Raw genomic sequence first — 21,116 nt, forward strand, 5'->3', positions numbered from 1 at the left:
TTTAGTTAGTGATCAATGAGCATCCTGCCTCCCTGTCTGTCTGCCTGCCTGCCTGTTTTGGGGTTTTTGAGACAGGGTTTTTCTGTTTAACTCTGGCTGTCTTGGAAATCACACTGTACACCAGGCTGTCCTTTTTTTTTTTTTTTTAAAGATTTATTTATTTATTTTATGTGTATGAGTACACTATATCCATCTTCAGATGCACACCAGAAGAGGACATCAGATCCCATTACAGATGGTTGTGAGCCACCATGTGGTTGCTGGGAATTGAACTCAGGATCTCTGGAAGAGCAGTTGGTGCTCTGAGCCATCTCTCCAGCCCCACCAGGCTGTCCTTGAATTCTGAGATCCTCCTGCCTCTGCCTCCCAAGTGCTGGGATTAAAGGCATGTGCAATCACTGCCCTGCTATAGTGATTTCTTTTTTTTTAAGATTTATTTATTATTTAATGGTAGTGCACTATTGCTGTCTTCAGACACACTGGAAGAGGACAAGGGGTCCCAGTACGGATGGCTGTGAGCCCCCGGGTGCTTGCTTCCCACATACTCTTAACTGCTGAGCCATCTCTTCAGCCCTAGTGATTTTTTTTTTAAACACTATATTTTTCTTAGTAAAATAAGCAAGTTTTAGTAAAAGTTAGTAGCTTTTGGGGTTGGGGATTTAGCTCAGTGGTAGAGCGCTTGCCTAGGAAGCGCAAGGCCCTGGGTTCGGTCCCCAGCTCCGAAAAAAAGAAACAACAACAACAAAAGTTAGTAGCTTTTAAGTATTTAAAACTTACATACAAGGTTGATATGGGCGTGACTTTTGAGTATTAACCAGATGCATTGCTTTGGACTGAGTTATTGGTTTTGTTGTAAGTAGACTAGATGAATATATATTTTACAATATTAAAATATTAATTTTAAATTAACTTTAATAACTTAAGTGATTTGTTGAGAAAAGTTATATCTGAGTCATAAATTCGAATTTATTGTAGCCCCAGCTAGATGGCAATATAATATACTAGGAGAAACTTTTAATTTCAGAATGTATTAAGTGCACCTGGATAAAGTGAAATTCATAAAAATAATATAATTTTCCTAATATATTACCTATAATTAGAGTCTATGAATGAAATTACAAAGAAATAATAACAAAGGCAGTGAAATTATAAAGGAAATCTTTTTTTCCTAAATTTATTTCATGTATGTGAGTGAGTACACTGCATCTGTCCTCACACACACGAGAAGAGGGCATCGGATCCATTACAGATGGTTGTGAGCCACCATGTGGTTGCTGGGAATTGAACTCAGGACCTCAGGAAGAGCAGTCAGTGCTCTTAACCACTGAGCCATCTCTCCAGCCCCCAAAGGAAATCTTGATATGTACAGTTGTAGACAGTAATTAGTAGACTTTAGCAGAATACCAGAATTTGCTCTCAGTGAGAACCTCTGCTTGATCAGTTACTTCCTAACAGAGTTGGAAGGTGACGTTGGAGCCACATAGACGTGGGTTAAAGTTGTGCTTCATCTCCTGTGCACTCTGTGATGCTGGTGAAGCATCTCACCTCTGTGAGAGAACACACTCATTTATGAAGTTATCATGCTGTTGCTTGGTGAGAAAAACAAACCACCAAACCCCAGTTTAGTGCTGTCTTTAAAAATGTGTTTGTTTAGCTGGGCCTTTAGTCCTAGCACTTGGAGACAGAAGAAGGCAGATCTCTGATTTTGAGGCCAGTTGGGTCTAATTAATGAGTTCTAGGACAGCAGAAGCTACATAGTGAGACTGTCTCATAAAACCAAAAAAATCCAAAACAAAAAAATTACCATTTTATGTGTATGTGTGACCACCATGTTGATGCTGTGTCCGTGGAGAACAGAAGAGGTAGTGGATTCCCTGGCACTGAAGTTGTTAGCTACCAGCCGTGTCGGCGCTAGGAGTTCCCTTGTGACTGTGGAGAGACACCTGCCCAGCTACCTGTATTTGAAAAGAAATGGTTTTGTGTGTGTGCGTGCTTGTGTGTGTATGTTCTTGTGCGTGTGTGTGGTTGTGTGTGTGTGTGGTTGTGTTTGTGTGTGTGTGTGTGCGTGCGTGTGTGTGCTTGTGTGTGTGCGTGTCAGGCCTCTCTTGCTTGGTATGAGCTACATTTCCACTTCTCATACACATAGCTTAAGGAACATTCGTTTTAATCAAAACTGCTAAACTTTCTTGTGGAAATAAAATATAAACGGAAGTGTGGTTCTGTAAGCTGAATTTAACCTAAATGGCCAAACTAGAAAACTTAAAGCTTTATTTGTAATTTATATTATTTATATTTGCTTCTTTGTGAATTAAATGAGAACATTCTTTAGTAATGAAGATAAGTGTTTTTATACGCTTCTTGTTTATTCATTTTTTTTTTTTTTGAGACAGGCTTTCTTTGTATAACTGAGCCCTGGCTGTACTGGACTCATTTTGTAGAACAGGCTGGCCTTGAACTGGAAGAGATTCCCCCTGCATTTCACTCCCAAGTGCTGGGATTAAAGGTGTGTGCCACCACACCCGGTAACTAATACATTCATGGCCTTTTATGAAGAAGAGCGTTCCAGCTTTCCTGTATTATCAGTAGACTGCATGGACATAATGTGGTTGAGTGTGCTCAGCATTGTGAGGACTCTGGGTTTCATTCCTAGTACCACAAACAAATACAGAGATTGTCAAGTCAGTGTAGGATCAGTTGTCAGGATTTGCCACTGTAATGTACTGATAGGTGAAAGATAATATTAAGAAATAATGTGTGGGAGGCTTGGTGTGTTGGCATACCCCTTTAATCCCAGCACTCAGAGGGTCAGAGGCAATGGGATCTTATTGAGTTTGAGGCCAGACTGGTCTACATAGTAAATTCCAAGACAGCAAGAATTATGTAGAAAGACTCTAAAAAGAAAGGAAGAGTGGACAGATAGGGACAGTGGGGGCTGGAGAGATGGCTCAGTGGTTAAGAGCACTGACTGCTCTTCCAGAGGTCCTGAGTTCAATTCCCAGCAACCACAAGATGGCTCACAACCATCTGTAATGAGATCTGATGGCCCTCTTCTGGTGCGTCTGAAGACAGCCACAGCGTACTCATGTACATTAAATAAATAATACTTAAAAAGAGAAAGGAATAAATCTTAGCCAGGAGTGGTAGCACAAGCCTTTAATCCCAGCACTTGAGAGGTTCAGGCAGGAGGACCTCTGAGTTCTAAGTCAGCTTGTTCTACCGAGTGAGGACAGCCAGGACAGCCAGGGATACACAGTGAAACCAAAACCAAAATAAATAAATAATTAACAAAAACCCTTAATAAAACAATAGAAATAAATACATTTATTGGGAGAGATGGTTCAGTGGTTAAAAATACTTAATGCTTTTGCAGAGGACTCCAGTCTGCTTCTCTGCATTTACAAGGTAGTTCATAGTTCTCTGTAATTCCACTTCCTGGGGATCCAATGCCTCTTAATCTGTGAAAGCTCCTGCTCGAGTGTACACACAGACACACAGACACACAGACACACAGACACACACACACACACACACACACACACACACAACAATTAAATTATTGACTTGTGCATGGTGGAACATTCATTTAAGCCTAGTTGTAGGAGACATAGATAGGCAGGTCTTTGTGAGTACCAAACCGAGCTGGTGTGTATGAGTTCCAGGCCGGCCAGAGCTACATGGTAAGGAGACCCTCCTTTAAGAAGAGAGAAGGAAGAACAGAGAAAGGTTGCTGTTGGTGATCCCTTTAATCCCACCTGTAATTGGAGACGGAGGAAGGCAGAAGTCTGATTTCCAGACCAGCCTGGTCTACAGAGTGAGTTCTAGGCCAGCAAAGGTGGCACAAAGAAACCGTGTCTCAGAAAAACAAAAGAAGAAAGATTTTATACTATTATTTTTCTCCAGAATTTAGCTCCTATAGAACAGTTTTTGAGGTTCTAGATGAAAGCTTCAGTTTGCCTCACCTTGGCTCAGCTTGAGCTCCCGCACTTAGAGGGCAGGGACAGGAGGTTCCCACGTCCCTGGCCATTCTTGACGACATAGTTAGATCTTGTCTAACAAACACAAAATGTCTGCAAGGAAAACTTGTAACACAGAGTTGATAAGGCTAATTTACAGATTTGGCAAGGTCTTATTGTTTTCTTTTTCTTTTTTCCCTTTCTGTCCATCTCTCTTTTCTTGTATAGATAGATAGCCCACGCTGTCCTGGGACTCACTAGAATCCAGAGCAGGCTGGCCTTTAGCTCACAGAGATCTGCCTGCCACTGCTTCCTGAATGCTGGGATTAAAGACTTCCCACCACACCCAGCCAGTATTATTGTCTCTGATAACCTTCATATGATTAGAACTCCAAAACACTTTTAATTATTTCTCAGTAGAATATCTGTGAAAGTTATTAATTACATTTCAAATGGACAAATTGAAATAATTGATTAAAAAAAGGTGCTGAGAACTGGAAGCCCTCAGCCAAGGTTTAACCAAGTAACCTAGTTGTTTTAGTACTTGGGGGAGTCTGAAATCTGAGCATCTGCTGTGGGCTGACCCAGCTGGACCTTGGTGTCTGCTGGTGCTGTTGCAGATACTCTGGAGACATTTTTCCCTGATGTTGAATAGTTCCTGTGTTGTAAAGTTTTTTTTAAATTTTATGTTAATGTTTTGTCTGTATGCATGTATGTGTAACACAAGTATGCTTGGTGCCCTAGGAAGTGAGAAGAGAGCTTTGGATCACCTGGAACTGAAGTTACTGATGGTTGTGAGCTCCTGTGTGGGTTCTGGGAGCTGGACCGTTAACCACTGAGCCATCTATTCCCAGCCTCGTTTAGTAGTTCTTTAATGCTTTCAACAGTAGCAGGATAGGGAAAATATGTGTTGTCATATGAAATCTAGACTCTGTCCTAAGAAATGTATTCGTCTTAACAGTTCTTCATGAGCATTTACTGCTGACATTTATTAAAGCTACATGTTTTGAGCTGTCATTGCATTTGAAAAGCTTATCAGCATGGGTATGTGTAAGATGTGCATATGTGCATGCACAGGGTTTGTTTATTTTCCATTCTACTTTAGGGATTTAATTCAGGCTGTTAGTCTTGTATAGGAAGTACTTTCTTAAACCCACCAAGTCATCTCACTAGCCCTGGTCACATGGGTTTCAATATAAATTGAATTCAGACATGAAGCATATTATTTACTTGGGTGATAAATTCATAATTAGGCTAGAAATAGAAGGTGTAGAATGGAGAAAAAGGTAGGATTGGCATTGTGATACAGAACAGTGAATACAAGAAGCCAAGCAAGTGTTAAGTAGTTGATGCAGGCATGGGGCACTTTTACATGAGACAAAGGAGGTAGGTCTTTTGAGTGTGAAACCAACCTTGTCAAAGAAGTGTGTTCTAGGCCAACCAGATCAGTGAGACTGTCTCTCCCTACCTCAAAATGGGATTGAAAGAAAAAGCATATAGTATTTTTTAAGTCCTCCTTCTCAATCCTATTTCTATTTTCAACTTAATGGTTTAATATTCTGTCTTCTGAAATTGTATCATTGTACATCTATCTGTTGCTTCATCTGTCAATTTTAATCTTGACCTTCCTTTTACGACATATGGATTTTGCTTTGTCACATCTTTTCCATATAGTTGCCATCAATTCTTAGTATATTTGTAAAAGTGAAATGCTAGTCAAAGATTTGCTAGAATGTTAAATGGCCGCATTATTTGTCTTCTGGCGTCTCTCCTGACCTGTTCTTATTTAAATAATTTTCTGTATGTGAATCACACAGTTTTTCTAAACTCTTTAACACCGTTTTAGCACTGATGGGTTATTTCTTACTGCTGCTCCGTGTCCTCTGAGCTTTAGTTTGTATTGTTGCTCATGACCTAGCCTCCCTTCAGACTACATCCTTGGACTTTTACTGTTTTCTCACTCACGCTGCCCAGAAGTGTGTTTTTGGTGCCTGTTGCTTTATTATTATTTTATGACCTTTTCTTAGAAAAGCTGTATGGAAAACATGGTCTTTACAGTTGGCATATCTAAAGCTTGTATCCTTTATGTGTGCTTTTGTCATATATGCTGTTTTTGAATACAGGATTCTGGGTGGAAAGTCATTTCTCTCAGAATTGTCCAAGTTGTGCTTCATTGAATTTCAGGGATCCAGTGTTGCTTTTCTGAAGTATTAGCTTTTTTTCCTTTTAGAAATATTGCCTGCGTAGTTCTATTTGGCCCAGAATTGTTCTAAAACTTGGGATTCTTCTACCTCAGGTTTCTGAGTGTAGAACTATAGATGTGTGTCAGGATACCCAGCAATTTTAGCAGTTTTTTTCCCCTTAGCTTTCTCTTCATACCTTCCTTGGAAGCTTTAGGATACTTTCCTTGTATTTCAAGAATTGCAAGTGTCGTATGTTTGGATAAGCCTTTTCATTCTGAAAATCAATATCATAAAACAACTGAGGACAAAAGCTGGAGGTGGTCTAAGTGGGAATGTACACTGAACAGCCATTATGAAAACAAGTGTGGTGATTTCCTTTTCTCTGTGAAGTCCTGGCTGTCATGGAGCTAGCTCTGTAGACCAGGCTGGCCTCACACTCAGAGATCCACCTGCCTCTGCTTCCCGAGTGCTGTGATTAAAGGTGTGCACTAGCAGACCTCACAAGCTAGAACTTTTTTTTTAAGACTTGTTTATTTGGGTTGGGGATTTAGCTTAGTGGTAGAGCGCTTGCCTAGCAAGTACAAGGCCCTGGGTTTGGTCCCCAGCTCCGAAAAAAAAGAAAAAAAAAAAAGACTTGTTTATTTTATGCATGTGAGTACACTGTAGCTGTCTTCAGACACAGCAGAAGACGGCACTGGATCCCATTACAGATGGTTGTGAGCCACCATGTGGTTGCTGGGAATTGAACTCAGGACCTGTGGAAGAGCAGTCAGTGCTCTTAACCACTGAGCCATCTCTCCAGCCTTAGATCCACCTATATTACTCCTGGACTTGTACCTGAGAGACAAATCCTCTCACCGCTCCTTCTCTGTGTTTACTGCCATTGTTTTATGACAGCATGGGGACACAATAAATGCAGAAGCCCATCCGAGAAGAATGGAGACTGGAGATGTGGGACATAGACAAGGGGGTTTTATTCATCTGTAAGGAAAAATAGAATTTTGCTACTTTTAGAAAGTATATTGAACTTGGAAATATTTTATTAATTGGGTGACCCAGATTCATAAAGGCATACAACATACCTTCTCTTATGTAAATCTTACAACTTTGCATATATTCATACCTAGGTGGCAGGGAGGGAGGGCAAATGCCAGAAAACTAGAAAGGGGCTTATGAGAAGGAAAAATATTTCTTCCAGCAGAAAATTATAAGTCTCAGTAAGTGATAGCTAAGCTATATTTAGGAACCCCTTAAAACTGTGCTTGATTGGATTAGCATATGACCACTCATGAAAAATCTTAAATTTCTGATTATGCTGTTAGAACTAGTGTTTTAAGTATGCTTCAGATGTAGTCGCTCTTTTGATTAGTAATTTTATTTTTTCACATTTTATGTATTGAAGTATTTTCCTTGAGTTGTTCTTAAAACTCAACCCTTAATTTTTATGTTGCCACCTTTCATCATTCATTAGTTTTTTTAATGTAAATTTAAATCTTCCAATAAGTTGAAATAAAAACATAAGACTTCTTGAGAGTTTTTATTTTATCTTCCCTTCATGTCCATTTGTCTTTCAGGCCTGTCAGTATTGATTGGTCAAGCTCTGTTCTCTTCTTCTTGCACTGGCAGTCTTGTCTTCCTTTTTGAGAGATTGCTTTAGTCGCTTGTTTAGAACTTCTGTTATGTATTATAAGTTGCTAAAATTTTATTTGGGTTTAAAATGATAAATTATTTATTTAGAAGGCATACTAGCAGTCTATGTACAATTAAAGAGGTTTTTTTATTCCAGTGGTGCTTAGGGTGGAAACCAGGGCTACACAAACACAAAGGCAACTGAACTAACACTGAGCCTCATGTCCACCTTCAAAGGCTCAGTTTTATAATCTCACATGGTTTTTATAACATTTATTCTTTCAATAACATCATATCTGTTAAGTTCTTTAAGTATTATAAAGTATAGATAATTCTTGTAATTGTATAGAATTTTTTATAGTATAGAATAGAGTTTATTCGGGGCATGGGGAGGAGAAGTTAAGAGGGTAGAGGGAGACAGACAGAAACAGAGAGACAGAGAGACAGAGTGAGAAGAGAAGAGGAGTAGAGGCTGGTCATAAGCACGTGGAGGGAAGGGGAGGGGAATGGGGAGAGAAGGGACAAAGGGGGAGAGGGGAAGAGCAAAGAGCAAGAGAGGAGCAAGAGCTCTATTTTTCCCCCACCTGAAACAGTCTGTGGTCATCTGGGAAAAGGTAACTTTAACTGATTCAGAAATTGCTTTCATCAGATCAGCAGATCATGAAGCATTTCTTGATTAATGACTGTGTGGGAGGCCCAGCCCTTGGTAGGTGGTGCTTGCCCTTGTGTAGGGACTGTGAAGTGGGAGGAGCAAGCCCTAAGGGGTAAGTTAGTAAGCTGCACTCCTCCATGGTACTGTTTATCTCCTGCCTCCAGATTCCTGTCATAGTTGAGTTTAATGCCTTGATTTCTATCAGTGATGTGCTGTAGATCAAGGAGTGTAAGCTAAATAAAATCCTTTTTCTCCTTCACTAGTCACTCTTGGCCAATTTTTTTTTAAAATCATAGCAACAACATACAGTAAAATAAGACAAAAAGTGGGTACCAGAAAACTAGTAGTGACAGACATGACCGTGTTGTTTGGGAGTATTGTGAAAGTGATAGAAACTTTGGGCTGGAAAAGTCGTTAGTGCACAGAACTGTTCGTGGGAACTTGGAAGATGGTGTTGAGAATAGGGCAGATAGGGCAGGTAATGAAGGCCTGCCTTGTGAGAGTTCATGGGGAGCAGAAACTGTTAGGGCTTCATGGTGATTCATTTGCATTAATGATTTGTGGTTCTGGTCAGCTGCAGTCAAGCCTTTGCTCTGAATGGATGGGTAGTGTAACCATTGAAATGAAACCTTTATCTGAGACTATTGCTGTTGTTTGCTGGTGCTGAAAAAGCAGCTGTGGGTAAGAAGACACTAGTATCATCGAGGTGAAATTTTGGGGGAGGATTTATTTCCTCAGGGTCAGCACACAGAAACTGTGGTTTAGGGGAGCCAAGGCTGTATCTCAAATGGGGAGTTGAACTTGATAATGTCTAAGTTGTAAATGAATTATTTTTAATACAAATGTATATAAAGAACCCAGTGGCTCTGTTTCTTTGCTTTATGCTAGTCCCCAATGACTGTACAGAGAAACCCAAGTTTTATCTAGAACTGCACTCAGTAACTGAGCAGAAATGATGTCCTTTAACTCACTGCTGATCTGCCTACTTCTCAGCCCCACCCCATGACACCTGCTTCTTATTATTCATCTCAGTCTCCTTCATAATGGCTGCAGTTCCTCCATCCTGCCTACCCCTCTAAGTCTCCCTCTCTCCCTCTCTGCTTCCTCTGGTTGGAGAATGTGCCACCCTATTCTCTATTCTGCCCAACCATTGGGTAATCAGCATTTATTGACAAGGCAGAGAATAAATGGTAAGAATTGTTTATACAAACTTGTGACTGGAGATTCTTGGTGTAAGGATTGCAGTGCTGTGTCACTGGTCCCAGACCACTGTGCCACGTAGCCTTGAGAATTATGGTAAAGCCAGCAGGGTGAGCCATGGAGTATGCTAATAAGCAGCACCTTCTCACGGCCTCTGCTTAGGTCCTGCTTCAGGTTTCTGTTGTGATGTTCTTGTCTTTGCTCAAGTAAGGGATTTCAGCCCCTGAAGTAACAAGATGAGACAAAACCTGTCCTTCCTTGAGTTGGTTTTGGACACTGTTTATCAATAATATCCACTAGAAAGGAAACTAGAACATTTCTTTCTGAGGGAAATAAATACATTTATTGTGACCCCCCTCCGTTTTTTTTTAGAGAGTCTTGGCTCTGTAGATCAGGCCTGCCTTGAATTTAGGGATTAAAGGTGTGCACCACCGAGCTAGGCAGAGTCTGTCTGCCTGCCTGCCTGCCTGCCTGCCTGCCTGCCTGCCTGCCTGCCTGCCTGCCTGCCTGCCTGCCTGCCTGCCTTCCTTCCTTCCTTCCTTCCTTCCTTCCTTCCTTCCTTCCTTCCTTCCTTCCTTCCTTTCTGTTTTTGTCATCTTTTTTTTTAAAGCTTTTTTTTTTAATATTTATTCATTTATTATATACAAGTACACTGTAGCTGTCTTCAGACACACCAGAAGAGGGCATCGGATCTCTTTACAGATGGTTGTAAGCCACCATGTGGTTGCTGGGAATTGAACTCAGGACCTCTGGAAGAGCAGTCAGTGCTCTTAACCGCTGAGCCATCTCTCCAGCCCTGTTTTTGTCATCTTTGGTGACATAAGTTTGTTTATAGTTTATTTTGAGCCTTCTGTCCTCTTACAAAGACTTATTCTTGGCTGTCCCTCATGGTTAAGACAAGGGCAGAACAAAGTGAGTTGGATATTCTCTGTGGGTGGTACAGCTTTTTAAAGTCATGATCCGTACTAAATGATAGGTATAAATAAATGAACAGACTTTTTCTCTCTCTTTGTTTTTTTGACAAGGGTTTGATCATGTAACTTGGCTGGTCTTCGCTTGGTATACCAGGCTGGCCTTAAAATAGTCTTACTTAACAGTGACATGTCCTTTGGACTCATATATATGTATGGCTGTGAGCCACCATGTTGCTGGGATTTGAACTCAGGACCTCTAGAAGAGCAGTCAGTGCTCTTAACCACTGAGCCATCTCTCCAGCCCTTTAAATGGTTTTCTTTGTTGTTTTTGTTTGTTTTTGAGACAGGGTCTCTGGTGGGTCTGGAAAGCCACTGATGCAGCTGCTTCTGCCTTCCTGGTTCTAGGATTAAAGGCATACACTACCACACATCTTAATTCCTGTTTTTCTTTTCTTTTCTGTTTTCTGTGTGTGGGCGTTTACCCACATGTGTGTCTGTGCCCCACTTGTGTGTCTGTGCCCCACATGTGTCTCTGTGCCCCACATGTGCGTCTGTGCCCCACATGTGCCTCTGTGCCCCACATGTGTCTCTGTGCTCCACATGTGTGTCTGTGCTCCACATGTGTCTCTGTGCTCCACATGTGCCTCTGTGCTCCACATGTGCCTCTGTGCTCCACATGTGTCTCTGTGCTCCACATGTGTCTCTGTGCTCCACGTGTCACTGTGCTCCACGTGTCTCTGTGCTCCACGTGTGTCTGTGCTCCACATGTGTCTCTGTGCTCCACATGTGTCTCTGTGCTCCACATGTGTCTCTGTGCTCCACATGTGTCTCTGTGCTCCACATGTGTGTCTGTGCTCCACATGTCTCTGTGCTCCACATGTGCCTCTGTGCTCCACATGTGTCTCTGTGCTCCACATGTGTCTCTGTGCTCCACGTGTCTCTGTGCTCCACGTGTGTCTGTGCTCCACGTGTATGTCTGTGCCCCACATGTGCGTCTGTGCCCCACATGTGCCTCTGTGCCCCACATGTGCCTCTGTGCCCCACATGTGCCTCTGTGCTCCACATGTGTCTCTGTGCTCCACATGTGTCTCTGTGCTCCACATGTGCCTCTGTGCTCCACATGTGCCTCTGTGCTCCACATGTGCCTCTGTGCTCCACATGTGTCTCTGTGCTCCACGTGTCTCTGTGCTCCACGTGTGTCTGTGCTCCACATGTGTCTCTGTGCTCCACATGTGTCTCTGTGCTCCACATGTGTCTCTGTGCTCCACATGTGCCTCTGTGCTCCACATGTGTCTGTGCTCCACACGCTTGCAGTGTCTGCAGATGCCAGAGGAGGAGAGTGTTGGATCCCTCTGGAACTGGAGTTAGAGATAATTGTGACCCACCATATGGATGATGGGAGCTGAACCCAGGTCCTCTGGAAGAGCATCCAGTATTTTTAACCACTAAGCCATCTTTCCAGCCCCAATTCCCATTTTCTGACAACTAATTTTAGTTGTAAATTTTTAGAAGTAAATTTGTCTTTCCTATTCTAAGCCTTAGCCAAGATCTTTTAAGAACTCAGAATGTAGCTTTACTAAGAAAACTGCCTAAGTCTGCAACTTCTTACTTTAAAGATGATCTTGCATTAGCATTATAGGAAGAAGCTGAGTTGGAGTGGTGCTACATGCCTATAATCCTCAAATTTTGGAGTCAAAGGCAGGAGGATCCTGGCCAGCCTCAACTTGAGGGAAACCCTGTCAATGTAAAAATGGGCAGGGATGTGGCTCAGCAGTTAAGGGGGTTTTCCCAGTATATGTGAAGTCCTGGATTTGTCCCAAGTATTGGAAAAGAGAAAAAAAGAGGTAGGAGATAAGAGGTAGGCAGGCTGCTCATAAGAAAACACTATGAGTAATTTTTGTTTGTTTAAGATTGGGGCGTGGTGTCTCACTTTAGTCCAGGCTCACTTGGAATCACTCTAGCCTCAACTTGGAGAGATCTGCCTGCCTTTTGATGTTACAGTCATTCTGTTTGTTCTCCTCACATACAGTATTGGTTGTGGGTGGGGGTTAGAGGGGAGGCTCATTGCTCTTTTGAGGACTCCTCTTCACCTTCTAATAGCTGTGTCTGGTGGCCCACAACTGCTTGGAGCCGCAGGTCCAGGGAATTTGATGCAATCTTGTGGCCTTCATAGGAACGCACACACACTCAAACACACACACACACACACACACACTCACACACACATGCACGCACACACTCACACACTCTCACACACATTCTCACACACACAAGCATACACACACTCTCACACTCACACACATGCACACACACTCACACGCGTACACACACATGCACACTCACACGCACACACACTCACACACACGCACACTCACACACATGTACACTCACACATGCACACGCACACATGCACACTCACACATGCACACTCACACACGCACACACACTCACACGCATGCACACTCACACATGCACACGCACACATGCACACTCACACATGCACACTCACACACGCACACACACTCACACACGCACACACTCACACACTCTCACACACATTCTCACACACACAAGCATACACACACTCTCACACTCACACACATGCACACACACTCATACGCGCACACTCACATGCATACTCACACATGCACACTCACACATGCACACTCACACACGCACACATGCACACTCACACATGCACACTCACACATGCACACTCACACATGCACTCTCACACACGCACACACTCACACACGCACACTCACACACGCAAACGCACTCATGAAGAGAGGCCTGGTCTTTGCGACACATGCCTTTATGTTTTGTCAGAGGCAGGTGGACGTAGGAGTTTGAGGTTATCCTGGTCTGCATAGTGAGTTGTAGGCTGTCCAGAGCCACTTAGTAAGACCTAACTCGGGGAAAAGGTGATATGGTATTTTCTAGCTGGAAGGGACTTTTGAAATAAAAGTCCCTATGTTTAATCAATCAGTGTAACAAATTTTTCCAAAAATCATATTTAATTAATTAAGTAGAAACAGTATTACAGTGGAATCGGACTTTTGGGATTCTGGGATGGGCTTATAAGGCTATAACTAAGGCATTCATGATACACTTATGTGGAGGCTTTAGGGGCCAGAGGTTCTGTTGTCAGTGTTTGTGGAAGCCTTAGTTGAAGGCAGCGTGAGTGTTGCTAACTCAGGCAGTGGGTGCAGTGTGTTACGACCTAATCCTAGATCTCTCCTCCTTTACTTACTACCACGGTTTGCTCAATGGAAATCTCTTCTGCTCTCTAGGGAAAGAAAGTTAGGATTTGCCTTTTAAATGAATGTGTGCCAAGGATTTTGTGCTCATATGTCTAAGTTTATCCTGCCTATAAAAATGAGATTATTTTCATTTGTGGTCATCCAGCATGTTGGTGATCTATTTCGACAATGTAGAAACATTTTGCTCATACTTCAAGGACTAAGTTATAAGTAATGACTGATTATCTGTCATCAATGTTTGGATACTAATGTAATTAGAACTAGGTACTTGTGTGTGTACCATTTAGTTACTGATTTACACAAGTTTAATTACCTGCAGTATGCCTAAGAGAACTAGATTTGTGTGTAATACCCACCATACTGACATTTCCTATTGTTTTTTACTGACATTGAAGAGGGTTTTGTGTTTCTGAATGTGTTTGCTTTTCCAGATAGGGTCAGAATACCCATCCTAAATAGGCTTCAAAAATTCATTTAAAAATGTAGGTAGATAATACATTTTGTTAGGTGATAAAATACCTTGTATTAAGTAACCAGCAGTTTTACTAATGAAGTCATTGTTGTTATTATTACGATTATATTTTTTGGTTTTCTGAGACAGAGTCTCTGTATAACCCTGTGGCTGTCCTTGAACCTTACATCTTCTAAATGCTGGGACGAAAGGCATGCACCATCATACCCAGCCTGTGATTCTGTTCTTAAAAATGAATACCGTGCTGCCCTAGCAGAAAGGGGAAAATTGATGTTTACGAAAAGTATTTTAGTATTTGCTTCTTTTGTTACTTACTAAAATATATTTTGTTCCCTCTTTAGGAAGCATTTATTTATTGCATTTTATTTTCTCTTATAGGCAATGTCTATGCTGCTTCAAGGAATATAAGCATTTGGAGATTTTTAACCAAGTAGTATGTGCACTTATTAACTTAGTGATTGCCCAAGTTCAAGTGCTCCGGGACCAGCTTTGTAAACATTGTACTACCACTAACACAGATTCCACGTGGCAAGATGAGAGTAATGAAGCGGAAGAACCACTGAGTATAGATAGAGAATGTAATGAAGGACATACAGAAAGACAGAAATCAATAGAAAAAAAATCAAACTCTACAGGAATTTGTAATCTGACTGAGGAGGAATCTTCAAAGAGTTCTGATCCTTTTAGTTTATGGAATACAGATGAGAAGGAAAAACTATTACTATGTGTAGCAAAAATTTTTCAAATTCAGTTTCCCTTATATACTGCTTACAAGCATAATACTCATCCTACTATTGAGGTATGTAAAGTAGGTCTGATGTTTCTTGTATTATCAAGTCCTGCTAAGCTTGCTACTGCCTCCTTATCTGTGAATGACTGAAACTGGCTATTTTTTTGATGGGAAATTTTCTTTCTGCCTACTCTGTCTGCCTTCCATTCTCTCCTTTCTTCCTTCCTTTTTCTCTTTGAGACAGGATCTCACTGTATGCTTCTGCAGTGTGTGTGTTTCAGGGCTGGCCTTGAAGTTTAATTCACTTGCCTTGGCCTGAGTGTTTGAGTTACAGCTGTGTAATCATGTTCCAGCTTGATGGAAAAAAATTACTGGTTTTGCCAACATCTATTTATAATTGAACTCAGAAGAACTTAAATTTTAAGTGATTAAATGTTTTTTTTTTTCTGTTCATTATGACTTTAACAACAACAATGGCTGGGCTCATACAGTTCAGTGATGGAGTGCTTGCTTAGCATTTGCGTGAGGTCTTACACTCTGGGCCAACATTGTCAAAAGCAAAAGTATTAGTTGCAGAGGATCCATGAGGTAATGTACAACTCTAGCTTGAATTCCAGGGGATCTGACCCTGCTTCTCATATCTTTGGGCACCTATATGCTTGTGGTGGAAAAACATACCTAAGCACACATGTATTCATAAAATTAAAAAAAAATAGCTGTGTAAAGAACCACAGAGTTTTAAATTTCATCCTTAGAAACATGTTAGACTAGAATTTTTCATTAATAAGCAGAGCTTAACAAATTATATATACATTTTAAATAGTATTCTTTTTTTAAAGATTTATATAAGTACACTGTAGCTGTCTTCAGACACACCAGAAGAGGGTAATGGTTTCCATTACAGATGGTTGTGAGCTACCATGTGGATGCTGGGAATTGAACTCAGGACCTCTGGAAGAGCAGTCAGTGCTCTCAACCACTGAGCCATCTCTCCAGCCCTTAAGTGGTATTTTTTTTTTTTTTTTGTAAGTCAACTGCTTAATTCCACTTGTGTTATTTTTATGAGCATTTCAGAAATTTAATAACTTAAGATCTGTGAAGATAGTTATATTTATAGAAAGCAGGAACTGAGACTATATGGTGATGTATTTGTGTCAGTTTGATAGTTTACTTGCCGTTTTCTGAGACTGGAAGCGCCTACCAGGTTTGTATGGCTCATTTATGTGCTGTGTTTATCTCGTGTTTGGATGGGTTAAGGTCAGAGTCTCAGCAGCCTGGCTGCTCTGTGAGTTGTTCTTTGTAGTTTCTTCCGTAGCTGCTGCTCCTACTCAGGTGGGCATCTTCCTCCCTCTGTGGTTGTAGGAGATATGAGATATGATATATGAGATATGAGATATGCTTGAGATATGAAAGTAGGTGCTCTAAGGCGTCTTGGGTGCCACTGAAGTGGCATTGAATGAGTTTTGTTACATTTTGGGGACTGATAGAATTCATAAGGGCATTTAGGTTCAAAGGAATGGTGAAGAAAATTATAAATTCTACCTTTAGTTGGGGAGGAAAGGCAAAGTGTTGTAGTTTCTACTATCATTATAAACTTGGCCTCAGACTTGCGTAGTACGTGCAGACCTTGAGCTCCTCTGTCCTGGGTGCTGGAATTATAAGCATAAACTACCATATCTGCTTATGGGATGCTGGAGATCAAATATGGTTTTGTGCTTGCTAGGCAAATACCCTGTCAACTAAGCTATATCCTTAGTCCTCGTTTATATCTTGGATCGTCATCTTATAAGACTGAGATGTGAATCTGCCACATGCTCACATCACCCACCCACCCACCCACCCATTGACAGACTTCCACTATGTAGTGTGGGCTGGTCTGCAGTGTGCTACGTAGACCAAGCTGGCATCAGAGTCAGAACTGCCTGCTTTGGCCTCCTGGGTACTGCTTACTGCTGCCTGCCTCCCTCCCTCCCTCCCTCCCTCCCTCCCTCCTTCTTTCCTTCCCTCCCTCCCTCCCTCCCTCCCTCCCGTTTTCTCCAACTTTCCTCCACCGTTCTCCTTGGTATTTTGGGACAGGGTTCCTCGGTATAACCCAGCAGGCTGTCCTGGCACTTTGTCTGCGCTCCTTGAACAGAGATATGCCTGTCTCTGTCTCCCTAGCCTTGAGGGCTGGGGTTAAAGTTGTTCACCAGCACCATCCAGCTTCGGTTTTTTATTTTTGCTTTTGTTTTCATGCTTACATGTTCTGTTACCTTCATACTTTCCTTCACCTGAAAAATAAGTCCTTTATTGGAGTATTTTTAAACTGTATTAAGAAAACATAGCCCATTAAATGGTTACTAGCCCTACTAGAAATATTGATAAGAACATTTTGAAGTAGATTATGTTTTCTTCTAGAATTTAGTGTGTTGTTTGTGTGTAGAAACTTTGTAAAGAATATATAATAAGATACATTAACATATCAAAAAATGTCGGAGTTTTTTTATCAAGTAAATTGCTGTACCTTTGGTCTTCAGGGACTGGAGAGATCAGTCGTTCAGTAGTTAGGAGCGCTGGCTGCTCTTCTAGAGGACTCAGGTTGGATTCCCAGCACCCAGCTTTTCCAGGGACCCCATGCCCTCTTCTGGCGTATAAAGGCTCTGTTTGCACATGGTGCACAGAATCACATGTAGGCAAAACACCCACAGACATGAAATGAAAATCAATCTAAAATTTTTAAAAATTTAATCTTTACAATACAATGTAAGTTTTGTGTTTAGCCTCATATTGAAAGATATTAGAAATACTTTCATTAGAAATGTAGTTATGGGGGCTGGAGAGATGGCTCAGCGGTTAAGAGCACCCGACTGCTCTTCCAGAGGTCATGAGTTCAATTCCCAGCAGCCACATGGTGGCTCACAACCATCTGTAAAGAGATCTGATGCCCTCTTCTGGTGTATCTGAAGACAGCTACAGTGTACTTATATATAATAAATAAAAAAAAAAAAAAAAAAAAAAGAAATGTAGTTATGGGGTTGGGGATTTAGCTCAGTGGTAGAACGCTTGCTAGGCTCAGGGCCCTGGGTTCGGTCCTCAAAGAAAAATAAGAAAGAAAGAAATGTAGTTATATGAAGTTCATTCAGAAATGAATTTTATTCTTTTATTCAGTTAATTAGTTTTTTGGGCAGAACCTTATTTTGTAGCTACTGGGCTAACACGGAGCTTGCATTGCTGACCTGTTGTCCTGGAAGTCACCGTCCGCCTACCTTTGCCTCCAACCCTGCTGGTTGACACTGTTGGTTAGTGAAACTAGAAGTGGCAGCTCATGCTTTTATCCCAGGTCTCAGGAGACTGAGGCAGGAGAATCACAGTTTGAGGCCAGGGTGGGCTGATCATGTCAGTTTAGAGCAGCTTGAGCTTCAGGGTAGGACCTTGGCTCAAGACATGAACCAAAGAGAAATTCTTTATGAGCACTATAAGGAATACTGAATCTGATGTTTTGTTCTTTAAGTCAGTTTAAGCAATGCTTTTCTATTTATTTTTAGAAATAATACTCTGTAAATGTTCTATTTTTGTTTGTAGTAAAGCATCTTGTTATTGCTACTTTTCAAGGTAATTCTTTGTGGTTACTTGTTTGAAAGTAATGGTTTCATAAAATGTTTGAGGTAAAATTACCTTATTGAAATTTTATAAAAATTTTTATTTGAAATTTTATAAAAACTTTAATAAAATTATTTTTCTGAAAAAGATCTGTAAAGGAGTTTTTGTATTAAATTTTATATAGGCATATGCTTTTAAATGTTCTATTCTTATTCATTGTTAAAAATATCCTGAAATGTGTGATTTCTAGCCTGGTGATCGTGTAATGCCTGTCGATCATGGCTGTTTCGGAAGTGCAGAATCTTCGTTCACTTGCTGTGCTCTGTGTATTTATATCTGCCATGTTTCTGTGCTGACGAGTGTGTAAGGCCAGTGCTTAGTGAGCAGTGCAGTGGCACTCGGTCCCGATTCATTTCTAGTTCTTTTGCTATTTATTGAGGCAGGGTCCCGTCTCGCTATGTGGCCTACGTTGGCCTTCAGCACCACACAGATTTTATTTCCTCCACTTTTTAAGCTCTGGGGTTGCAGGGGTGCTGCCCGGACCAACCTTCTTTTCTCTGAATTCATAAACCATCCAGCTTTAACTTTATTCTTGTGCAGTTTTTTTTCCTGATTAAGCCTTTTACTTGAATTTTTATTTTTAAGAGACCCAACTTGTTGAAATCTTTTATTTATTTATTTTTAAGACTTATTTATTTATCATATACCAGTACACTATAGCTATCTTCAGACACACCAGAAGAGGGCATCGGATCCCATTACAGATGGTTGTGAGCCACTATGTGGTTGCTGGGATTTGAACTCAGGACCTCTGGAAGAGCAGTCAGTGCTCTTAACCCCTGAGCTCTATCTCTCCAGCTCCATTGAAATCTTTTATAAGGCAAAGGTTCAAAACTCATGTTGTTCATATTTTGACACTGACTAGAAGCCTGGTCAGTGCTCTTATTAAATAGAGAAAATATTTACAGATTTCTGCTGTATACTGCTGTGAAGTCTTAAAGTCAGGCTTATAATACACTTCACAATTTCTTGATAATTTGAACTAATTATCACAGCAAATATTTAATAGGTTGGAAACTTTAGAGACGCTCCACCTCCCCTCCTTCCTTTCTAGCACCCCTCTTAAAGTTGAGTAGTATATGCATGTTTATCTATGTATATACACAGTAGCCTGTGTGCGTATGGATGGCGGGAGGGGCGGTAGTAGGTTTTTTTTTTTTTTAAATCTTTCTTATTTACATTTTGATTATTATTCCCCTTCCCGGTTTCCGGGCCAACATCCCCCTAATCCCTCCTCCTCCCCTTCTATATGGGCTTCCCCTCCCCATCCTCCCCCCATTACCACCCTCCCCCAACAATCATGTTCACTGGGGGTTCAGTCTTGGCAGGAACAAGGGCTTCCCCTTCCACCGGTGCTCTTACTAGGATATTTATTGCTACCTATGCGGTTGGAGCCCAGGGTAAGGTAGTAGGGTTTGACTCTTAAGGCTTCCTGTGTGGTAGGCCAGTGCTCCTACTGAGACACAGCGCCCAGGCCTGAGTTGTTACCTATTGTTTTTGTGTCTTGATGTGTTATTCTAAGCTGGTCTTGAACTAGTGGGGCTCAGACGGCCTGCCTTGTATGTCATCATACAAGTTAAAAATCTTTAAAAATATTTAATGATTAGAAATAGGTTATATTGTTGGGGGCAGGGTATTTTTATAGTAATTTTGGGAAATGGTTTATTGCCCTAGTGTTCTAATAAAAATTGTAGCGCAAAGTGCAGTGACATGTGACTGTTGTTACAGTTGACTTAGTCTACTCAGATGGGAGGGACAACATAATGACTTGATTTCTCCCCTATAAAGTATTTGTATGTATGATATTTCATTTGCATGTACATCTAATATCTAGTATATATTATATTTGGGTAGTTTACACATATATTACAGCATACTATGTTTGTACTGTGTGCATGCTTGGTGTTTGGAGGGATTCCCTGGAGCTGGAGTGATTGCTGGTGTTAGGCAGCACCCAGGTGCTGGGAGCCAAACCTAGGCCGTTGCAGCAGGCCCTCCTTTTCACGGTTTCAGGACAGTTTTCTCTGTAGCCCTGATTGACCTGGGGCTTGGTGTGTAGTTCAGACTGGCCTTGAACTTAAAGATGCTCCTGCAGAGATCATCCTGCCTTTGTCTCAGTGCTGGTGTACACCTCACCACCTGACAACAGCAAGTACTTTTTTTTTTTCTCTACTTTTTAAGTTATTTTAAGTGCATTGGTGTTTTGCCTGCATGTATGTGTGTGTGAGGATATCAGATCTTGGAGTTACAGATGGTAGTGAGCTGCCATGTGGGAATTAAACCCTGGTCCTCTTGAAGAACAGTTAGTGGTCCTAACTGTTGAGCCATCTCTCTAGTTCCAACAGCAAGTACTCCCCCTGCCCCCCCCCCCCCCCCCAAGCTGGGGACCGAACCCAGGGCCTTGCGCTTGCTAGGCAAGCGCTTTACCACTGAGCTAAATCCCCAAACCCATTTTTTTTAAAAGGTTTTTTTTTTAAAAAC

The 21,116-nt window shown here is 41.3% G+C and overlaps 1 protein-coding gene across 8 annotated transcripts in view; it reads left to right on the plus strand.

The window, feature by feature from the left end:
- Nucleotides 1-21,116, plus strand: part of Usp34 (ubiquitin specific peptidase 34) — a 190,410-nt gene that overhangs the window by 19,316 nt on the left and 149,978 nt on the right. For 6 of the 8 annotated variants that reach the window (XM_039092231.2, XM_039092233.2, XM_039092232.2 and 3 more), the window contains exon 3: nt 14,645-15,065. The exons of 1 other annotated variant lie outside the window; for it this stretch is intronic. In XM_039092231.2, coding sequence (XP_038948159.1) covers nt 14,645-15,065 — 421 coding nt within the window. Of the gene's footprint in view, nt 1-2,390; nt 2,504-14,644; nt 15,066-21,116 lie in introns of those variants that run through there. One more of the 8 variants, XM_063273408.1, reaches the window with a different exon arrangement.

This window comes from Rattus norvegicus, chromosome 14 (genome assembly GCF_036323735.1).
Source record: "Rattus norvegicus strain BN/NHsdMcwi chromosome 14, GRCr8, whole genome shotgun sequence".
In the NCBI taxonomy this organism is placed as follows: Eukaryota; Metazoa; Chordata; class Mammalia; order Rodentia; family Muridae; genus Rattus; species Rattus norvegicus.